At 44.2% G+C, this 23518-nt stretch overlaps 1 protein-coding gene across 2 annotated transcripts in view; it reads left to right on the top strand.

The window, feature by feature from the left end:
* kcnb2b (potassium voltage-gated channel subfamily B member 2b) overlaps positions 1 to 23109 on the top strand; it is a gene marked incomplete at its 3' end in the record, with an annotated part of 164534 nt that extends 141425 nt beyond the window's left edge. For both annotated transcript variants that reach the window (XM_079489117.1, XM_079489118.1), the window contains exon 3: positions 21118 to 23109. In XM_079489117.1, coding sequence (XP_079345243.1) covers positions 21118 to 23109 — 1992 coding nt within the window. The remainder of the gene's footprint in view (positions 1 to 21117) is intronic.
* Positions 23110 to 23518: the final 409 nt, after the last annotated feature.

Genomic DNA, 23518 nt, shown 5'->3' on the forward strand with positions numbered 1-23518 from the left:
CAGTGCAGTGTGACTGTGTCCCAAATTATAGCAGGGGTCTGCAACCTTTTTTAAATGAAGTGCCATGTTTTTATTTTCTAGATCGTCAGTGTGCCATATCAATATTAATTAATTTTAATGACACCACGTGAAAAATTCCAACATATGTTGATTGTCCACAAATATAAACTTTTTCCTCCTTTTTAAATATTTTCTTTCACGTTGTTATAATGATCATTAGACTCAGGGCAATAACAGTTCAGTTTTAATGAATGTATAATGCAGGGTGTAATTTACACACAAATGTGAGGGACTTATTTTTTTATTTTTTTTTAAATGTTTATTTTTTGTGGCTTTCGCCTTTATTTTATTTATTTATTTTTATGGAGGGACAGACAGTAGGCTGACAGGAAATGGGGAGAGAGATGGGGGGGTGACATGCAGTAAAGGCCGTCGGGATCGGGAGTCGAACCTGCGGAACACTGCCAGACTGGATTACCAGCCAAGGTGCCTGGACCACTGAGCCATGGCCCAGGCCGTGAGGGACTTATTTGACTGAATTTTTTTTAAATAGTTTTTACTCTCTCACACACTTGCCAGTGTGCCAGTGATCCCCCTCCTTTGTGCCAATGTTGCCACTGGTGCCTAAGGTTGCCTCCCCCTGCACTATAGTATACTATATAGCAGGTGTTCTCAAACTTTTTAATTTCAAGGACTCCCATAACTCTCTGAGTTACAGACCCATTAGGATCCATTGGCATTTGGTACCCCCTCAATGAACCCTGAATGAGTCCTGGGACAGACCGAACCAATGCTGTATTAAAACAGTTTTAATGCCGTGATTAAACAATCGTGTTCCAGATCCCCCTGCCTAGTTTTCACTATTAACCTTTGAAGAGCCACTGCTGCGCCGACTTGATCGTTGCTTGTCATGAAAATCCACTTTAAAACGGTGTAATCGCTTGTCGTAGTGTTCAAACATATTCCAAAGTGGCGATCACAACAACAGAGCTGAGGAGGAACGCGTGCGCTGCGCAGAACCGCCGCCATTGTAATGCATTGGGCCTCAATTTCCCAGAACCATTTGCATGCCAGTGCAACGGATGTTTTTGCGATGATGTCATCAAAACGCGTCACCTATCCCACTCTGTCCGATGGAAACCCTGTATGACTTAAAACGTATTAAAACGCGGATTAAACAATGAAAACATAACTTGTGCAAGTCGTTATTGGGAAGGAAGCTGTTCTACAGTCAATTAAGTCATGTAGGTCGTGTTCAGGAGTCAAAGTGTTAATGAGGACCAATTATATGAACATAGGTTCAAAATGGCTGAAGTCGTCCTTTAAATAGTGTCAGATATGTTCACCATATAATAGGCCCCTACTCCCTATGGAGTGAATGATTTTGGACAGCCTGTGACTTTCCTTACTGTCCTTCCTCCTTACTTGGGGGGGGCTTGGTCGCAACACGAAGCACTCACATCAAACATCGTCCCGTCAGAAAGTGCTGAGTTGTCCACGGAAATAGCATCACTACTCTACGGGATGTCGCCATATATTTATTTTTTTAATAGATTGACAGACACTAATAGATTGAGAATATTCTCCGGTGTAGAGATCCGATAGCAACGGAGGGAGGCTATGTTACTGGATATAGGTAGTACCATGCGTTAGGTTTCTATTCCAGTCAGCAGATCACGCAAGGGATTCTCTCAGGGCTTAAAATAGATTCATCAATACACTTGATTGAGAAGGGGAGCTGATGAATTGTCCTCAAGGTTGAGTCTTGAAACGGTCTCGCTGCACAGCGTATACAGTCGTTGCACATGTAGTGTTCACTGTTCGTTTGTTCGTTTGTTCGTTCGTTCGTTCATTCATTCATTCATTCATTCATTCATTCATTCATTCATGCATGCATGCATGCATGCATGCATTCATTCATTCATTCATTCAGGCATTCCTACATACGATCAATCGATTTTCTCTCTGAGCTGTTTGTCAAACCACACAAATCCAGCATGTTTACCTTGGAATGCTGATGACTTAGACGATAAATGGAATTCCTGAACTGTGATATTTGGAAAATAATTATTATTAAAACACCCCACAGCACAGAGAAGGGAAAGAGTTCAGCCTCATATTTCATCTAATGCATTGTTTCCTTGTTTATTTTTTGGGGGAGTTGTTGTTGTTATTTTTGTTACAAATTGCAGACATGGTCCCTCAAGTCTCATGCATCACTGAGCCAGAACAGATCAGAGCCGTAATGGAGTGGAGTTCCACTCACCGCTGGGTTGCCTGTAATGTGCAGGCGTCTCCGTGCGACTGCCGCGGTGGCTGCTGTAAATGAACGTACCATATCAATATTTCATGCCCACCGCACTTTTCCTCCCTCTACTGAAAACGAAGGTAACTCACAAACAAATATCACCCCAAAGTAAAGCAGCTTGGCCTTCATGGTGGCGGGGGGGTGGGAAATGCTCTTTATTTGCTGTAAGAGACCGGGAAGGTATTTCAACAGGGACTGGCGGTTCTTTTTTTCTAAATTTTTATCCCTCGATTTTGTAACCCATTTTTTCACCCCTGTGCCAATTATCTAATGTGATCCTGGGCTCTCTACACACCCTCCGCCAACCTAGTCCCAATAACGGACTTGAACTCATGCTTCCTTCCTGCCTGAGTGTCCAAGTTGCTCCTTGGTTGGATGTAGCGCGTGGAAGGAACCAGTTCCTTTCCCCTCCATCAGGCGCCCCGGCTGGGAGGCAGTTTGTTTTACTGGCGGTTCTAACCGAGACAGATAAAACACATCCAAAGAGCCTTGTGTCAGGCTAGCCAGGCCAGTTACGCACAAACTTCTTGGCGTGTTCCTCTTTGAGTCTCTTGGAGAGAGTGGTTGCTGCTGAAATTGAGCTCATGCAATCTGGAGCCAAAGGCCATGAGTGGCCTGCGAGTGGGCGAGAATTTGTTATTCATTAAGACTCCTTTCATATGGTTGTCAGCCCACACAGCCAGAGTTTTGAGCAGTGCTGATGTGAACCACACACCCCCGCCGGGCCTGAAAAGCCCTTGGGCTGTGCTTGTTGCATGGTTACGGAGAACTACTAGTGTCAATGTTTGAGAGAGCAAGCAGAGAGTTGTTCCGCAGATATATCTGTTATGAATATGCCACCTGGGGCCTTGCTTAATATACACCCTTACATCATGAAACCATTAGAAAGCCAGTAGAAACTACGGGATGAGGTTCGAAATAATTATTATTATCTAGCTTAGAGGAAGTACCAGCCGCTCCTCCAGACCATCATTGAACTAGGCTATAGGTGCAATCTACTTGTGTTTATCTTTGGCAGCCTAGGACACGTAGGACACAGTTTGGTTGTAAGAGGCTTCCAACAACTTGGGATGCCAAAAAAAGCAGCTAAACGGCTTGCGAAATTCTGTGCAATCTCTTCCACTATCGGTAGCCGCCAAATATGGCGAAGACGCTGTTACTTGTACCCCTGAAGGGTGTGTGGGTATTTGTCCGGGATTTGCTGATTGCACTCTGTACAGCACCTTGTAAATATTTGTGTCCTTGTATTGTATCTCTTATGTGGACATAAATAAATGATTAAAATGTGTGTGTGTGTGTGTGTGTGTGTGTGTGTGTGTGTGTGTGTGTGTGTGTGTGTGTGTGTGTGTGTGTGTGTGTGTGTGTGTGTGTGTGTGTGTGTGTGTGTGTGTGTGTGTGTGTGTGTGTGTGTGTGTGTGTGTGTGTGATATCACACAGAGAGCTAACTCAGAGGCTGTGTTTCCTATGCTGTGTGCATCAGCTGATGGCGATCAGCCTAGGTTAGGGCTTAGACTAAAGGTACTTGCAGACTGGAAACGTGTGATTTTAGCGTGCGTGCGTGCGTGCGTGCGTGCGTGCGTCCAAATTACCGGATACAGTAGACTCTACATAGTAGGGGGTAATACCGTCATGAAATGGCTAAAATCGTTACGCGGTGGATAAAAGCACCACATTTGGTACACGCACTCTTTAGGGTGTATCTCACCATCTCAGAAGGGGTGCCCGCATTTTTAAACACATTAAAGGCTTTTTTTAGGGGAAAATCCAAAATGGCCGCCAGAAATGACCTATTATACCTAAATGTGATATAATTCTGAAATTTTGACTGATTGTGCCAAGTATAACCTTCACATTTATAGTTATTAGACTAATATTAAAATATTTGGCAAAAAGAACCCCTGACAAATGTCTTAAATATGTTTTAAACAACTTTAAATGCCAAAAATGTACTTAAAAACCACTCGGAATGAGATGACCTTCCACATTAATCCCTTTCTGAGTGATATATTGTCAATGCCAAAAATATATAATTGTTTTTAAAAACTTTTAAAAGACCATATGAATGATTACCAATAGATAATATATTGTAAAAATCTTCATATGACCAGAGATAAGCCCTCTATTGGGGCACAACTCCTATCATCAAAAAATGGCCAAATCGTTACGCGATACAATCGATACAAGCATGACAATCGATACACTCGATACAAGCATGAAATTTGGTACAGATGTCCCTTGGGTCATCCTAAATCATCCTAGAAGGGGTGCCCAAAAAAATCTTTAACAGGAAGTGAGTTATGTAAAAGATTCAAAATGGCCACCTAAACTGTTGACAGTTGACTCAAAAGACACCAAAATAATCTCCAAAAAGCATACAATTTGGCACACATGTCCCTTGGGTCACCCTAAGACATCCTAGAAGGGGTGCCAAAAACAATCTTGAACAGGAAGTGAATTATTGACAAAATTGAAAATGGCCGCCTACAGTGTTATTGGTGATTGACTCAAAAAGCCTATAGAATCTCATAGAAGCATACAATTCAGCACATATGTCCCTTGGATCATCCAAAGACATCCTAGAAGGGGTGCCCAAAGGAATCCGAAACAGAAAGTGAGTTATTGACTAAATTGAAAATGGCCACCTACAGTGTTGTCGATTGTCTCAAAAGACGACTAAAGAATCTCGAAAAAGCATACAATGTGGCACACATGTCCCTTTGGTTATCCTAAAACATCCTAGAAGGGGTGCCCAAAATAATCTGAAACAGCAAGTGAGTTATTGACTAAATTTAAAATTGCCGCTTACCCTACGCTGTTGACAGATGAAAAGTGAGTTTTTTGCTAAATTCAAAATAACAGAGACATCATAAAAGCGTATAGTGCTCGTTCCTAAAAGGGATTATTTGTTTGTTTGCATTTGTTTATTAAACCTTTTAGGAAGGGGCCATGTTGAAGAAATTCTAAATGGCTGTTTAAACGGTTGACAACTGCAGTCTGTATAACCTGGTACATTTACACTACATCATCATATTTATTTATTTGTCTTTACTTTACTCTTTGAATCTTCTTTATTCATCTAACTGCATATCTTTATCTATTTTACTCAGCATCTTTATCTTACTCTGAATATTGTTATTTTACTCTCTCCATACAAGCAACACATCTTGTACACGCACTCTTTAGGGTGTATCTCACCATCTTAGAAGGGGTGCCCATTAAAGGCTTTTTTTTAAAGGAAAGGAAAGGAAAAATCCAAAATTACCTATTACCAAAATTACCTATTATTTATAAAGGTGTTGAAGAAATTAGAAGAAATTCTAAATGGATGTTTAAACTGTTGACAACTGCAGAATGTATAACCTGGCGTATTATGTTTAAATTTACACTACATCAGCATATTTATTTCCTCTTCTTTACTTTACTCTTTGAATCTTGATTCATCTAACTCTACTCAGCATCTTATCTTACTCTGCATATTGTTATTTTACTCTCTGCATCTTATTATTAGTTATTTTGCACTCATCTTGTTGCTTATGTTGGACTCTATCTTCTTATTTATTTTCTTCTAGCAACTGTGTGCCATTTTGCAACTACCAGCACATTGACATAATGCTGTGCAAGGTAACCCAGCATCCTGGCACCGTCTTTCTCAAGAGTGAATAAAAGTGTCCACAAATCAGCAACTTTAATCCGTCCATATTTCAGACCAAAAGCTTGTGTGGGAGGAATGTTTTCCATTGAGAGACATTTTTGAGCAAACAGGTCCTTCCTTAGATCATTAACATTTTCAATGTCAGTTGTCTTGCCATACAGAACACATGTGCATATTTCAAGCACTGCAAAACTGTTTGATTCCTGCCTAAGCACTTCAAAAGGATTAACCATCAGTTTTCTTTTGTATCACATGCTTTAGGTGGCCATTTTCAATTTAGTCAATAACTCACTTCCTGTATCAGATAATTTTTGGTACCTCTTCTAGGATGTCTTAGGATGACCCAAGGGACACGTGTACCAAATAATATGGTTTTTGGAGATTCTTGGTGTCTTTTGAGTCAATCGACAACACTCTAGGCGGCCATTTTCAATTTTGTCAATAACTTACTTCCTGTTTCAGATTTCTTTGGGCACCCCTTCTAGGATGTCTTAGGATGACCCAAGGGGCATGTGTACCAAATATTATGGTTTTTGGAGATTCTTGGTGTCTTTTGAGTCAACTGTCAACAGTTTAGGTGCCATTTTGAATTTTGTCAATAACTCACTTCCTGTTTAAGATTATTTTGGGCACCCCTTCTAAGATGTCTTAGGATGACCCAAGGGACATGTGTACGAAATATTATGGTTTTTGGAGATTCTCTTGTTGTCTTTTGAGTCAACTGTCAACAGTTTAGGTGGCCATTTTGAATTTTGTCAATAACTTACTTCCTGTTTCAGATTTCTTTGGGCACCCCTTCTAGGATGTCTTAGGATGACCCAAGGGGCATGTGTACCAAATATTATGGTTTTTGGAGATTCTTGGTGTGTTTTGAGTCAACTGTCAACAGTTTAGGTGCCATTTTGAATTTTGTCAATAACTCACTTCCTGTTTAAGATTATTTTGGGCACCCCTTCTAAGATGTCTTAGGATGACCCAAGGGACATGTGTACGAAATATTATGGTTTTTGGAGATTCTCTTGTTGTCTTTTGAGTCAACTGTCAACAGTTTAGGTGGCCATTTTGAATTTTGTCAATAACTCACTTCCTGTTTAAGATTTTTTTGGGCACCCCTTCTGGGATGTTTTAGGATGACCCAAGGGACATGTGTACGAAATATTATGGTTTTTGGAGATTCTCTTGTTGTCTTTTGAGTCAACTGTCAACAGTTTAGGTGGCCATTTTGAATTTTGTCAATAACTCACTTCCTGTTTAAGATTTTTTTGGGCACCCCTTCTGGGATGTTTTAGGATGACCCAAGGGACATGTGTACGAAATATTATGGTTTTTGGAGATTCTCTTGTTGTCTTTTGAGTCAACTGTCAACAGTTTAGGTGGCCATTTTTAATTTTGTCAATAACTCACTTCCTGTTTAAGATTTTTTTGGGCACCCCTTCTGGGATGTTTTAGGATGACCCAAGGGACATGTGTACGAAATATTATGGTTTTTGGAGATTCTCTTGTTGTCTTTTGAGTCAACTGTCAACAGTTTAGGTGGCCATTTTGAATTTTGTCAATAACTCACTTCCTGTTTAAGATTTTTTTGGGCACCCCTTCTGGGATGTTTTAGGATGACCCAAGGGACATGTGTACGAAATATTATGGTTTTTGGAGATTCTCTTGTTGTCTTTTGAGTCAACTGTCAACAGTTTAGGTGGCCATTTTGAATTTTGTCAATAACTCACTTCCTGTTTAAGATTTTTTTGGGCACCCCTTCTGGGATGTTTTAGGATGACCCAAGGGACATGTGTACCAAATTTCATGCTTTTATCCGCCGCGTAACGTTCCAGACGGTATTACCCCCTACTAACACTAGACTGGATCGGAGCAATGATCAGTAAATAGAAACCAGGCATCCACAGGTGCTTTGGAAAGCCTGGCGACGCATGATTATTGAGGGACTAATGTGTAACCTTTCTCTGGTTGACCCTGAAATTATAGCTAATCATATTAACACCAATATTCCTCAGATGGGTTTCCAAGCGTGGTGTAGCATGCTGCACTGTACAGATGACAAATTTAATTGCAAGTGACACCTCGTGGCTACGTTGAAACGTTGCGTTATGCCAAGACAAATGCTTTAGATCCACTTCAATTATTGACTACATTAGGAAAAATTAACAGCTCAATAGGCTTTTCCTGAAATAATTAGCCATCATTATCATGGCACTACAAGGCCAGCTAAGCCTTTTTCTTTTTCAGACTAAACTGTGAATTCATCATTGAAATGGCCCTTCTACATCATGCAAATTACTTTTTGTATTCAAACATATTGTCTGAATTTTATGGAATTTACAAAGTTTCATCTTTATCTCTCCCATGTTTTATGAACTCTTACATTATAGCCAGTGGGCAGCCAGAAAATACCCCCCTCTCTCTGTCTCTCTGTCTCTGTCTCTCTCTCTCTCTCTCTCTCTCTCTCTCTCTCTCTCTCTCTCTCTCTGTCTCTCTCTCTCTCTCTCTCTCTCTCTCTCTCTCTCTCTCTCTCTCTCTCTCTCTGTGAAAACCTTGGACACTGGCCAGCCAAGTTACTCAACCGACAAAGGCTTTGTGTGGGAGAGAAGATGATTAGTGTTGGATCCCTGCACGGTGGTGTGTATTCAGCTCTGACATCTTTGTCTAAGCTTCTAAACTCCCTCTGTCTTGGTACTGTACCTGCGTTATTATTAATACTGTACTGGCTTATTAGTAGAAAGCCCAGGTTTTAGGGCAGGTGCTCAGAAACATGAAATAAGCACATGGAGCCACTGTTTCTTTTGAAATTTTTCCAGGATTTATTAAATGTAGCATTTGATTTACTTTGCACAGATTAAGCCGTGATGTTGCGTGACTCTAAATGGGTGCTGAGGTTCTGAACAGCCATCCATGTCTGGGTGGTTTGACAGGATCATCCCGCCTGGAAGAGATTCACAGGCTCATGGGAAGATATACCACACTGACCTCCGGATCAATGGCCATTACCATAGCCATGATCACCTGGATTGATTCGGCAGCAAAAAATTATCATACCTGAGCAGGAGCTCAATTAATCCTGCACAAATTGATGACGTGGTCTGGTGGAGGGGCAACGGGAGGGGGAGGGGCAGCGGGAGGGGGGAGAGGTATCGGAACCGCATCATGGCCAGTAAGAGCTCCAAGCAGGATCGATATTAAGCCGCTCGCCCAAGCCAGCCGAGCTCCTGTGTCCATAATGTGAAGTGTACACAATCAATAGCAACCAACCCCCCCGCCCAACCACCCCGAGCTGACAGACGGGTCACTGGCGTGGTGATGTGACTCCCCCCCCCCCCCCCCCCCTCCCCATCTCTCCTCTCTCCTCTTCTTCAGTGTACATCTACAGAGTTCACATCAGCGTGCCGGGAGGATCCGATTGGGTGACGGGACGGGCGTGGCTGCAGGGCAGGCGACATGCACAGCGAGCCGTAGCGGTTAGCGTCCACTGGGCTGTCAGTAGTGACAGGGCAGTTAGAGAGGAGTTAGTGTTCTGTTGACTATTGACTCAGAAAGGAGGGCGGGGTGGGGGGGGGGGTGTGGATGGGGGGGTGTAGTGGTGGAGGAGTGGACGCAGAGAGTGGTAATAGTATTTTCAAAGGCCAGCGACGGAGATGACAGGAGTTGTGAGAGACGCAAAACCCTGCAGAGAGGCCTCTCGCTTCAGTGCCCAAAACACTCCCCTTGGCAAAGCTCACACCTCCTGCTCCATCCAGGCTTCCCCCAGGAGCTCACGCCAGGCCAGCTCATTGAAGCCATGGATGGAGGGAGGGAGGGGGCTGGGGAATCATGCTCATTGCCTACATACAGTACATACACCAGGGACATGAAGGCAGAAGAATTAGGCCTGCAACAGTTAATTGAACTAATTGAGTTAATCGATTATAATATTCATTTTTTGATGAATTGAACATGGTGGACCCTCTTGTAAACAAGTGTAATGCTTAATTGGGTCGTCCACTCACAGTTAACAGTCTTTGTATTGAGTTTGTGCTTGAAATGTACTGTAATTCTGCAAACTGTTAATAAATATTTCAATCAATTAATCAATCACAAATTATCGGTAATCTTAATAAAATAATAGATATAAGATACAAGCTCACATAGGTTATTTTCACAATTTCTGCATGACTCCATTGTGCAGTATAAAATAATAAGTGATAGGTTAATCAATTTGTTGAATTTTTTTGTGTTTTGTTCTGTCTATGAGGGGACTCTAGGCAAAGCAAATATTGGGATAACTTGAAATAGATATAATACCTCACTCACTCTCTCGCCCGCGTGTGGTTGTGCTCTCTAACTCACGCACATAATAAACTCTCTGTCAAACACTTGCTCCTCCTCTTCAATTCACATGATCACTTTGAATGGGCTCTCTAATTCTCTAATCTCTCTCTCAAAGGGCAATCGTGTTAACCCATTCTGACCAGAGATCAGATTCAAAAAATGTCTTCTACATCCTGACACTTTTCTGAAAAAGCTATGTTTCTATGTCAGTCGTTCTTCGATTTTTCAAAAATAGCAGACCTACAAGCTCGTAGCGCGCCACTCGGTGGCGCGCTATGAGCTTGTAGATCTGCTATTTTTCAATAGCTAAAGCACAACATAATGCTAACACTAAAAGGGGTTCCCGCCCAAAATGTGTTAAGCAGTGCCTGTTGTTGAAATGGGGATAGAGATAGCACAGGGGCCAGAAGCACAGTCGACTGCTGAAGTGTGTCACTCAACTGTGTAATCATCACACACTGTAAGCAAGTCAATGAGCCCTCATCCATATGGCTGAGCATGGCCTGGTTGGGGTTTGCTGAAGAGACAGAACCTTTACAAATAAGAGAGGTGTGAGGATGAGAGGAGAAGGCGATGGAGAGACATAAAGCTAAAGCCTGTGACATGCGGCAAATTCATGGTGTTAACTACTGTAACAAATAGTTCTGAATACTCCAAACTCCCTTTCAACTGTATAGACAGCTAAGCTCTGTTGGAATTTCCCTTTGATTGGTAATTAATTTTAGCTGCACAAGCAGTGCTTGGATTGCGATGAAGCTGACAGGCAATTTTTACGTATAACATTATATTGAGTGAGATGTACTATTACGGTATAATAATCACACGTCATTCTAGAAAGCCATGGCTTTGTGTTCACAAATAAATAACCAAGAGGCAATGGTTTGGTCCTTATTGCGAACGCAGTGAGCACTAACTATAGAAGCTGGCCTAAACTGTCTGTCTGTGTGTCTGTGTGTGTCACGCTGTAACACCACCGGCCCGCCACCAGAGGGCGCAGCTGTATCACACACAAAACACACGCACACACACACACACACACACACACACACACACACACACACACACACACAAAACTTAACTTAAAAAAAAAAAAACTTAAAAAGAAAAAACTAAAAAAAAAACTTAAAAAGTACGTAATTAAGGGACCAAGAAGTCACGTAGTGACTTTGGTCACTTATTGTTTTTGTGTTTATTTTTCTTCTTCTCCTTCTTCTCCTTCTCCTTCTCCTTCCGCCAAAAATAGCTGTTCTGACTGAACCGTGCAGTCGGTTTTCGCAAAACTTGTCAACATGATAGAGGACCATGCCAAACGGTGACTATGCGAAGCCCATGATGATTGGCCAAATGGTGGCGCTATAGCACTCAATTGATGAAAACTTGCAAACTTGCAAACTTTGAACGTGCATATCTCATGAACCGTTTGACTGTTGGCAATGACACTTTGATACACATATGTGTCTCCTCATGCCGAACAACTTTCGTGTTCTGACTTTTGACCTCTGACCTTTAGATCCCCCTCCATTTTGAATTATATGAAAAACAGTTCAAATGTAACTCCTCCCAGAATCTTTGCTCAAAATGCACGAAAACTTCTACACGTGAACTTTGGACCTATACGGACAAATAATCGTAGCACATTTTTTCTAAGTGGAAAAAATGAAGTTTTTATGAGCCAATGAAAATTGCGCGCACACACACACACACACACACACACACACACACACACACTAAAGTTTATACTGAATGATGTTACTGTTTAGAATGAGTCAACTGACTGTTTCATAGCTCAGTTGGTAGAGCTCTCGCCGTTGGACCACAAGGTTGTGTGTTCAAATCCGGGTAAAGACAACTCAGTGTATGCATTCTGTGCTGCAAGATTTGTGATGACTCAACTATAGAAATATTGAAGTAGATTACATTTGACCCATCAGGCACTAACACATGGCATCACAATAATAGAGTTACTAGTTAGTGTAATAAGTCTCATTTTGTAATAGTGTAATAAGTGTGTTTAGTGTAATAGTGTAATAGTAGTGTAATAAGTGTAATAGTGTAATAGTAGTGTAATAGTGTAATAGTATAATAGTATAATAGTGTAATAGTGTAATAGTAGTGTAATAGTGTTATAGTGTAATAGTGTATTGAGTCAAATTTTGTAATAGTGTAATAAGTGTATTTAGTGTAATAGTGTAATAGTAGTTTAATAGTGTAATAAGTGTAATAGTTTAATAGTAGTGTAATAGTTTAATAGTAGTGTAATAGTGTAATAGTGTAATAGTGTAATAGTGTAATAAGTGCAATGTGTAATACCGTGCTGTACTGTACCATACTGTGCTGTACCGTACTGTACCATATGGCACTGTACTGTACCATACTGTGCTGTACTGTACTGTACCATATGGCACTGTACTGTACCATACTGTGCTGTACTGTACTGTACCATACTGTACTGTACCGTACCGTACTGCACCATACTGTACCGTACTGTACCATACTGTACCGTACTGTACCGTACTGTACCGTACTGTACTGTACCGTACCATACTGTACCATACTGTACCGTACTGTACCGTACCGTACTGTACTGTACTGTACTGTACTGTACTGTACCGGGACATGTTATTACATTACATTACATTACAGTCATTTAGCAGACGCTTTTATCCAAAGCGACTTACAATAAGTGTATTCAACATAGGTAGGGAACAAAAACTACTAATCACCAGAAGTCTTTAGTGCATTTTCTGCAAAAACAAGCAACCAAGAGTATACCTAGTGCTAAGGTAAAAGTGCAATATATCAGCTACCTATTTCCTTAAACAGATGAGACAAAATAGCTAAATCAAATGAGCATGAGCTAAAACAATTAAGTGTATCGACTAAACAAGATCCAATAAACAATACAACAATAGAAAACAAGCGTTCGTACAACTAGTTAACAACAAGTAGGTCAGGCAGAGAGGAAGGGTAGTGTTTCCTGAAGAGGTGGGTTTTCAACCTGCGGCGAAATATGGGCAGTGACTCTGCTGTCCTAACATCAGTGGGAAGTTCATTCCACCACTGTGGGGCCAGAACAGAAAAGAGTCGTGACCGTGTGGATCGGCCAGAAGGACCCTTGAGTGACGAGGCAATCAGTCGCCCCGAGGTGGCAGACCGAAGTGGTCGGGCAGGGGTGTAGGCATCGACCATAGCCCGGAGGTAGGAAGGAGCTGTTCCTTTCACTGCCCTATAGGCTAACACCAGGGTTTTGAACTGGATGCGAGCCGCTACGGGGAGCCAGTGTAGAGAACGGAGAAGGATGGTTGTGTGGGAGAACTTGGGGCGGTTGAACACCAGACGAGCCGCAGCTTTCTGAACAAGCTCCAGAGGTCTGATGGCAGATGCCGGAGCACCAGCAAGGAGGGAGTTGCAGTAGTCCAGGCGGGAGATGACGAGAGCCTGGATGAGCACCTGGGCTGCCTTCTCCGTGAGGAAGGGGCGAATCCTCCTGATGTTGTAGAGGAGGAATCTGCAGGACCTTGTCACTGATGCGATGTTTGCCGAGAACGTCAGTTGATCGTCCAGGGTCACACCCAGATTTTTCGCAGTCCGAGTTGAGGTCACCACAGCATTATCAATGGTGATGGCCATGTCTCGGTGCGGACAGCCCTTCCCCGGGAGGAACATCAGCTCGGTCTTGTCCAGGTTGAGCTTCAGGTGGTTTGTCGACATCCACGCCGAGATGTCAGCCAGACAAGCAGCAATGCGTGCCTCCACTTGGGTATCAGAGGGGGGAAATGAGAGGATCAGCTGGGTGTCATCGGCATAGCAGTGGTAGGAAAAGCCATGGGAGTGGATGACAGCACCCAGAGATGTAGTGTAGAGAGAGAAAAGAAGAGGACCCAGAACCGAGCCTTGGGGAACCCCAGTTGTGAGCCTGTGTGGTTCTGACACAGACCCTCTCAGCATCACCTGGTAGGAGCGACCCGTCAGGTAGGATGCAAACAGGGAGAGTGCAGAGCCTGAGACACCCATCCCCTCGAGGGTGGAGAGGAGGATCTGATGGTTCACCGTGTCGAACGCTGCAGACAGGTCCAGGAGTATCAGGACGGAGGAGAGAGAGTTCGCTCTAGCGGCATGGAGCGACTCCGTCACTGCCAGCAGGGCAGTCTCTGTCGAGTGACCCACTTTGAACCCAGACTGGTTGGAGTCCAGGAGGTTGTTCTGGTGGAGATAGGAGGACAGTTGTTTAAAGACAGCACGTTCAAGAGTTTTAGATAGGAAGGATAGAAGGGAAACCGGTCTGTAGTTCTTGATCTCAGAGGGGTCAAGTGTCGGTTTCTTCAGGAGGGGGGTGACTCTGGCAGTCTTGAAAGTAGAGGGAAAGTAGCCAGATGTCAGAGAGGTGTTAATAAGGTGGGTTAAGAAGGGAAGAAGTTCAGGTGCAATAGACTGCAACAGAGTGGATGGGACCGGGTCCAGAGAGCATGAGGTGGGGCGACTAGAGGTAACAAGGAGAAGGACCTCGTTAGGGGAGAGGGGAGAGAAGTGGGATAGAGAGGGGATGGGGGGGGGAAGAGGAGTAGATGAAGGTAGAGAGGGGGGGGTGGCAGGCAGACGGGTGTGGGTAGTGCGCAGGGCACCAGCCGGGGGAGGAGGGAAGGAGGATCGGATATCGTTCACCTTCTTGTCAAAGAAGTTGGCGAAATCGTCAGGGAGGAGGGACGAGGAGGGAGGAGGGGGTGGTGGTTGTAGGAGAGAGGAGAAAGTTTCAAAGAGTTTATGAGCATGTAGGTCTGCCTAACACACACACGCATGCAGCCACGCACGCACGCACGCACGCACACCCGCACACACACACACACACACACACACGCACACACGCACACACACACACACACACACACACACACACACACTTTAACTGTGCGTGAAAACACACTTTAGTAATGGATAAAGACATGCCCAAAATGAGGACACACCTTCTTGTTTCCAAATCACTGAATGGTTTTACTGTTTACAATATAGTCACTGATTGTCTCTGTGTAGGTCAGTCAGTAGAGCTCCCGCCTTCGGTCCACAAGGTTGTGAGTTCAAATTCCGGTACCGACAACTCAGCTCGTCAGTCTCATTTGTGCGTGTTGTTCTTATTGCGCATTGTTCTTCTTCTATCTTGGTCCCGCTTTATCGCTGCTTGCAGCTATATTTTATTCTAATTGTTATTGCAATTTACGAGCTGCGTTCGCTTCCCGCGTTCGCGCATCTTACTTGTGTATACAGAGAGTATCCCCGCCTGTAGTCCAAACATTAAATTCACCCATCACCCGACTTTAGGGCTTGAGCTAAAGTTGACATTGTACCTATACATTGACAAGATGCCCGGGTTTGGCCCGGGATTGTCTGGGTTTCAAACTAGTGTCCTGAAAAATATCTCTTAAAACACAGCAATGTCCAGGTTTTCAAAATTCACCACCAAGCCACTACCGTTTTCACCACAATTACAGTTTTGATCGCTTACACAGACGTTTATCATGTTCTGTTACGTTGCAAAGTGTGCTAAGCACTAAAATAATTATCTCCCATCCTGATGAACCCAGCATATTTTCGCAGCACTTTCTGAGCTTGTAGATCTGCTATTTTAGCCTAAAGTGTTAAGGGTCCCATTTTGGGTGTTTGAAACACCTATTAATTACTGTTCCCGGTCACTAAAATGTCAGATTTATGGTAGCTTTCATCTGTAGTACTCCATAATAAGGTTATTGGCAGGTCACTTCCAGGGCAACACGCAGGTCATGCTTAGATCCAGAGATTAAAGTCTCCGGCTCACGCCATGCGATGCTGTGCCTCGCTCAATGCAAATCAGGAGCAAAGAAGACTTGACCCAAAGTAATTGATCTTCTTAAATACTCCCACACAATTACAGGAGGTTAATGCAAGCCACCTCAAAATTGCTCATCCTCGCTCTAAAATGCCATTTGGCGCTAATGTCCGTGGGTGCATGGGAAGATGAGATCACATGGTACCGGGTCACTGAAACGATAAATCACTGTGTGTGTGTGTGTGTGTGTGTGTGTGTGTGTGTGTGTGTGTGTGTGTGTGTGTGTGTGTGTGTGTGTGTGTGTGTGTGTGTGTGTGTGTGTGTGTGTGTGTGTGTGTGCACGTGTGTACTGTGTACATTGTTCATTCAGCTGTACATAAGTGTGGAGAAGGCCACAGTGTGGAACGTAGAAAGATTAACAGTATCCCAGGGTGGCCGCTCAGGCACCTCTAAATGAAGAAGGTATATGACCTCTAAAATATGAGTGATACCATGTCCTTGTGGCACCACAAATCATAGATTATGGCAAGTAGTACAGTAACTGGAAGGTCAGTTGTGTAAGCAAATAGTCCTACTATGCCTCAGCGAGCCTCTAAACTGTGCAAAACCATTATCTTCGCAGGCGTAATCCGTTCCCCTGTCTCAGGAGCTGACGGTGTGCCAAGCTGTTCCGCAACAGGGGCAAAAAAACTAAGGTTGTCTGATCGGTGGCTCGAATCCAGAGGTTGAAACTTTAAATAAGCTTCCTACGAGGTCAGGGAGGGAAGCAAACTGTGTCCCAGAGGCACAGTGGTCGCCCGTCTTTCTGCAGTGCACCAGGCCACGCCAAGGCCGCCTCACTTAGCTAGATAATAGGTTTAACCCAATAAGCACCAGCATTCATTAATGGCGACACTTTGAGCCAGGACACACTCTGTCTCTCCTCCTCCTCTCTCACATTGTCACTCTCTGCCAGGTTTCCGTTCTGTCTTTGTTTTTGTTTTTGGCCTGGTAGAGGAGGTGGGACTCAAACGTTTTTATGTCAAGGACTCCCAAATCTGTATTTTAGCCATGGACCCCCATCTGGAAAGTGACCAGACAGTGGCCTTGTGGTTAGAGTGTCGGGGTTCGATCCCCGGCCGGGTCATACCAAAGACTGTAAAAATGGGACCCAATGCCTCCCTGCTTGGCACTCAGCATCAAAGGGTTGGATTGGGGGTCAAATCTACTAATCAAATGATTCCCGAGCGCGGCACGGCTGCAGCTCACCGCTCCTTGGCTGCGTCTCAACCGCTCCAAGAGATGGGTCAAATGCGGAGAACAAATTTCACTGTGGTAACGTGTGTGACAAATCGTATGACTTTGACTTTGACTTTGACTTTATGAACACAAATGAAGTTATTTCCAATCCTTGTATTTCTTCCGTATTATCCAAAGTTTTCTTTCAAAACTTTTATTACATAAGTGGTAAATCCGTGGTGTAAGGGTTGTTGAGTGTAGACCATTTGCCGATATCCCAGAAAATATCCCTCTTTCCCATGGCCTAATGTTGGCAGGTATGCGCTTAAGGGCATACCTGCCAACAAGCACTGTGACTACCGTATATCAGTTCACCACTGTCCTCATTATACTGTAGTCGTGGTACTGTACGTGGACTCTGCCATCCACTACATTCATTCAATACAGTAGTTGGTGTGGACGGCCCATTAGGAAACTATTTCCACTAGTTTTCTGTTTTAAAGTAAATTTGTAGCTTTAATTTGTTTCACTTTAACGATTTAGTCTTTACTACTATGTTGGGTAAATAAACAATACACTGTCTCTCTGTCTCTGTCTCTGTCTCTCTCTCTCTCTCTCTCTCTCTCTCTCTCTGTGTGTGTGTCTCTCTCTCTCTCTCTCTCTCTCTCTCCCCCCGCTAGATTGGCACAGAACCTTTCCTCACTTTCCCATGCTCATTTTTTAGAGTTTGGATTGGAACTACAGTGTATGATGTATAGATGTTATAACATCTGACAGGAGTTTTGTAGTGGGTGCTCCCAGCCTGTGGTTGTTATTATGTCTGGGCTTAGTGTCTTACTCTTCACTATAGTCATCATTTGAATAGAGCCCACTGGAGAAAGTATGGAGATTGCATGGAGCCCTCTGGGCCTAGTGCCCAAATCCTTGAGTTCCATTTCCGACTCTGACATTTCTCAAATGACCATAACTCACAAAAGGAGCTATGGAAAATGCCTCCGGAAATGTATGGGAATGGTCAGCGTTTAAACGTATTTAAGTCATAGTTCTGCTGTGCAAGCCGGTGGTGCTTAATCAGTATTTGGGCTGTCTCAGATTTGCTGCCTTGAAGGAGCCGTTTCATATCTGGTGATTAGATTTTCATGGGAAATGTTAAATAACTCACAACGAGAATGCCGGGTGCTGCCAGCAGTGCCTCCATGTCTGAGGCTGCAGCCATTCGGAACAACGGCGTGTTTTTGGGCATATAAGTTATTCTCTGCGCTAGCGGGAGTGTAGGACTTTTCACCTGTGTGGGCTGAGACCGAGAAGGGAACATAGAGGAAAGCTGCAGAAAGAAGGAGTTCATATTTCTAAGGAGGTGTTTATCCGTGCTGGTGCAAGGCCGGAAGGCGGTAGTGGAGGAAGAGAGCATAGGAAGGTGGGAGGAGGGGGTCAAGTAAGGCAAGCCAATAATATCACACACACACACACACACACACACACACACACACACACACACACACACACACACACACACACGTTAACCTTACTCCTCACTCATTCATTTGTATGAAACTCTCAGAGGTGGGTAGCTTGAAAATTGTTTCAACAACTATGGCTACTATTTCTCTTTATTTTTTTATCCCCTTGACAGTGGCGTCAGCATGTACCCTGTACATTTTCAGGCTATCCACAGCCCACCTCTGACTGAGACACAGAGCAGAGTAGACAGAAATGGCACGTCCTATAGTAAGCATTGGTATATGCCATGTGGTGATTGGTGACAGGTTGAAAAAAAGGTGTTCCTTTAACCCATTTTGACCTGGGAACGATTCTACAAATGTCTTCTAAATCAGTTTTCTCGAAAAACCTATGTCAGTGGTTCTCAAACATATTCATGTCAAGGACCCCAAATATATATGACATTGGCCGCTGACCCCCATCTGAAAATATGTTGTTCCAGGGACCCCCCCCAGTAGCAAAGATTTGAGTTAAAAACTCGCTCTGTAACAATATATATTCAAAGATTTCAGGCACATTTTCATGATTTTTCAGAAATAGCAGACCTACAAGTTCATATGAGCTTGTAGATCTGCTAAAGCATAATAATATAATGCTTAAAACACCAAGAGGGGTTCCCGCCCAAAATGGGTTAAGGCCTGTGAGTGTCTCTGCGGGCTCTCCTCCCTGACCTCCAGTTGAAGCAGAATGACATGTCATAATGATGTGAGAGAGGTCATTATGACATCATTAACATGATGGATGTTTCTAGCCATACCTCCACGACACACGGCCGGGAACATTGTGACACGATGTTCCTCCTTCATCTCAAAGCGGTATACGAGTTACTCAGAGTCCTTTCAGAGTCCAGAGTTCTTTCCTTTTTTTTACGGGTTTGTTCTTTTGGAAACATAATGGTAGACACAGGCATAGGATGACACAATAGCTATTTATTTAACCCATTTTGAGCGGGAACCCCTTTTGGTGTTAGCATTATGCTTTAGCTATTGAAAAATAGCAGATCTACAAGCTCATAGCGCGGCACCGAGTGCCGCGCTACGAGCTTGTAGGTCTGCTATTTTTGAAATATCGAAGAACGACTGAAATAGAAACATAGCTTTTTGAGTAAACTGTCAGGATTTAGAAGACATTTTTAGAATCTGATCTCAGGTCAAAATGGGTTAACCAGCCTCCACAGAAGACTTGCTATTAGAGTGTATCACCCAGTTATTCACTAACTGTAGCCTATGTCATTGTTCTGAATATTCCTTTATGCTTTTCTCATATTAATGCTCAAATCTAACACTGATGATATTTGTATGACTGGTGAAACTCCATCAAATGTGTGTGGAAGCACTTTTAGACAGCTGTCAACAGGTGGAGCTAGAATCCTTTTCTACCAGCCGTCCAGCTCCTTGCCTGCTGTGCATATTGCTTTGCTTTCATCTACTGCTCTCTCCAATTATAGATTTCTGTCCTACTACTGTATATCTATCCCCATACTTTGTGAACAGGGATGTTTCATTACCTATTTCACCCTTTTTTTTATCACTTAGATTTGTATTAATTTTTTGAACAAACAAACAATGGCAAAAGACAAACACAGCACAAACAAACATGAAAAAGAAAAAAGAAAAAGAAATAAAATCGACAATGCGTATCAAACCTTGCTTATTACTTTACATATTCCTAGACATGTTCTGTTGTTCCTCATTCCCCCATGCCCTCATTGTTCATGATCAGGTCATTAAATATTGTCCATTTGGACCATTTGTCCTCCATTTTGAACCTCCTGCAGTCTCAGGCGATGTGTCAGTTTCTCCATGAGCTGTATCTCCTGAATCAACTCCTCCCATTGTCCCTGTGTTGGAGGCTCCTTCTGTCCCCATTTCCTTGTGATAGCCTTCTTTCCTGCCGCCAATAAAATGTTTACCAGATACCTATCCTCTCCTCGTATCTTTCCCCCCATCAAGTTTCCTAAATACAGAACATCACACTTCATAGGCACCTCATAACCCAACACCTTTTGTATCTGATCATGTCCCTATTTCACCCTTTTATGTTATTTTACATCATTATTGCATCGCCCCATCTGTCATAAATTGGCATGCTTTCATTCATGTGCGCTCCCGGCCAGCCTTTGAAATAAAAAGTCAATTCTAACTCATTTGTGTTGTTTTATATGCCATCGCTTCTTATTGATGTATATTTCTCTGTGTGCCATTTCCTTGAAGTGTGTAAGTTGTTAGTGACCTTTTACAGTATATGATAGCAAGTAAGCATTCAGATTCTTATTTACCTTATGCTAACATTGAAATCTCCATCTTTTTTTCTTCCTCTCTTCAGTTCCTGGCCATCATATCGATCCTGTTCATTATCCTGTCCACCATCGCACTGTCTCTCAACACGTTACCGGAGCTTCAGGTCATAGACGAGTTCGGCCACGCCAACGACAACCCGCAGCTGGCCCACGTGGAGGCTGTGTGCATCGCCTGGTTCACCATGGAGTACCTCCTCCGCTTCCTCTCCTCCCCCGACAAGTGGAAGTTCTTCAAAGGCCCACTTAACGTCATCGACCTGCTGGCCATCCTCCCATACTACGTCACCATCTTCCTGACGGAGTCCAACCGGAGCGTGCTGCAGTTCCAGAACGTGCGCCGCGTGGTGCAGATCTTCAGGATCATGAGAATATTGAGGATCCTGAAGCTGGCCCGACACTCCACTGGCCTCCAGTCCCTGGGCTTCACGTTGAAGCGGAGCTACAACGAGTTGGGGCTGCTCATCTTATTCCTGGCCATGGGCATTATGATTTTCTCCAGCTTGGTCTTCTTTGCCGAGAAGGATGAGGATGCCACCAAGTTCACCAGTATCCCCGCTTCCTTCTGGTGGGCCACCATCACCATGACCACGGTGGGCTACGGCGACATCTACCCGCAGACACTGCTGGGGAAGATCGTGGGCGGGCTCTGCTGCATTGCTGGTGTGCTGGTGATCGCCCTGCCCATCCCCATCATCGTCAACAACTTCTCTGAGTTCTATAAGGAGCAGAAGAGACAAGAGAAGGCCATCAAGAGGAGGGAGGCGCTGGAGCGGGCCAAGAGGAATGGCAGCATAGTCTCCATGAACCTGAAGGACGCGTTTGCGCGCAGCATGGAGCTGATGGATGTGGTGGTGGACGGAGCTGAGGATGAGAAGACATCCCTGGACAACCACTTGTCGCCCAGCCGCTGGGGCGGCGACAAGGCCTCGTGTGCCATGTCTGAAACCAACCTCCTGTCCCCGGACAGGACAAACTCAGAGTCTGTGCTGCTGAGATCCCCTCACCGGCTAACCGTCACCACCACTGGCACCCCCCAGGGAACGCACCGGAGTCCACGGCACTTCCGGGGCAGCGCACAGCACCTCAGTGTCCAGAAGCTGGAGGATATCTACAACCACATGACCAAGTCGCAGTCATTCACTAATCTCAACACGACGAGCTCCATGAGCAACCTGAGCACGTCCCTGACGGCGCTCTCCTCTGCACCCAACAAAAGCCCAACAGATGAAGTGGAGCTCGAAATGAAGGAAGTCCCGCCCCCCTCCTACGCCGAGGTCGGAGGGGAGGGCCCTAACTTGAGGATGGAGGACGAGGACGGAACAGAGCCATATAAGGACAGACACCAAAGGGCCCCTCCTCCTCCTCTTGATCTTAGCCAGCTGAGGGCTGATGATGATGACCAAGGCACCCAGGGTTCTGTACTCAAAGACGCCCTCACCCCAGGTGCCGAATTGCAGTCCCCGGAGGTGAATGAGGAAGGGGACAGTTTCACCAGGTTTGCAGAAAATATCCGGAGCTCCCTAAGAGGCAACAACCCTCTTAAAGTTAAGGTTTTAAAAGTCAACTTTGCACAAACCTCTGCCGAAAGCCCGCTTACACCCCCCAGCACCACTTCACCCGGGGACATAAGCTCCAGCCTCCTGGAAGATGACTCCCCAGAGGGGGAGACCTCACCGCTCCTCCCTGTCTCAGAGGAGCAGGTCCCATCCCCAGTGGGAGATTCGTGCCCCACGTCACCTAATAGGCTGGTCGTCGACACGCCACCAGGCGATGAGGATCAGTCCATGGAGAACCTCGAAGAGATGCATCTTTTGGAAGTGGCAGGTGGGTCCGTGGCGCCATCATCGCCAAAGATGGCGGCACAAAATTGCACCCAGGGCATGATGGGTGAGAGTGGAGAGGTCATGGCGGACAGCAACCAAAATGGACACAAAGTGGAGAATCACATGTTTGCACCCGAAATCCACCTGATACCAGGGGAGAGCAGTGTCTCTCCGAGCTGTGAAAACAGCATGTGACTGCGAGGAGTGCTGTGAGTCAACCGTCCCACTGCAGACTTTGGCCTGGTGTTTACGAGCGGAGGAAGAGGGATACGGGTGCAGCAGTAGTGGAAGATATTTTTGCATGGCATGACAAGTCCCTTTTACTTGTGTTGTTGTGTATTGCTGACAAAGAAACTGCACAGGTCAATGCAGGTACTGTATCAGAAGGAATCTGGGACAAGATAAAAAACTGTGGGCTCAAACATTAAGAAGCTCACACAGAATGAAGGAATTTATCAGACATTTTGAACTGTCATTGTACATATTTACTTTCTTTCTTTTTTCTAGCAACAACAGAATGAAATGCACAGAGGGACTTGCGTTAAAAAAGCATGCATTTAAAATATAAAAATAAATAAAAAGACAGATATTTTACGGTGCTTAG

Source organism: Electrona antarctica (assembly GCF_951216825.1).
Source record: "Electrona antarctica genome assembly, chromosome: 20".
Classification (NCBI taxonomy): Eukaryota; Metazoa; Chordata; class Actinopteri; order Myctophiformes; family Myctophidae; genus Electrona; species Electrona antarctica.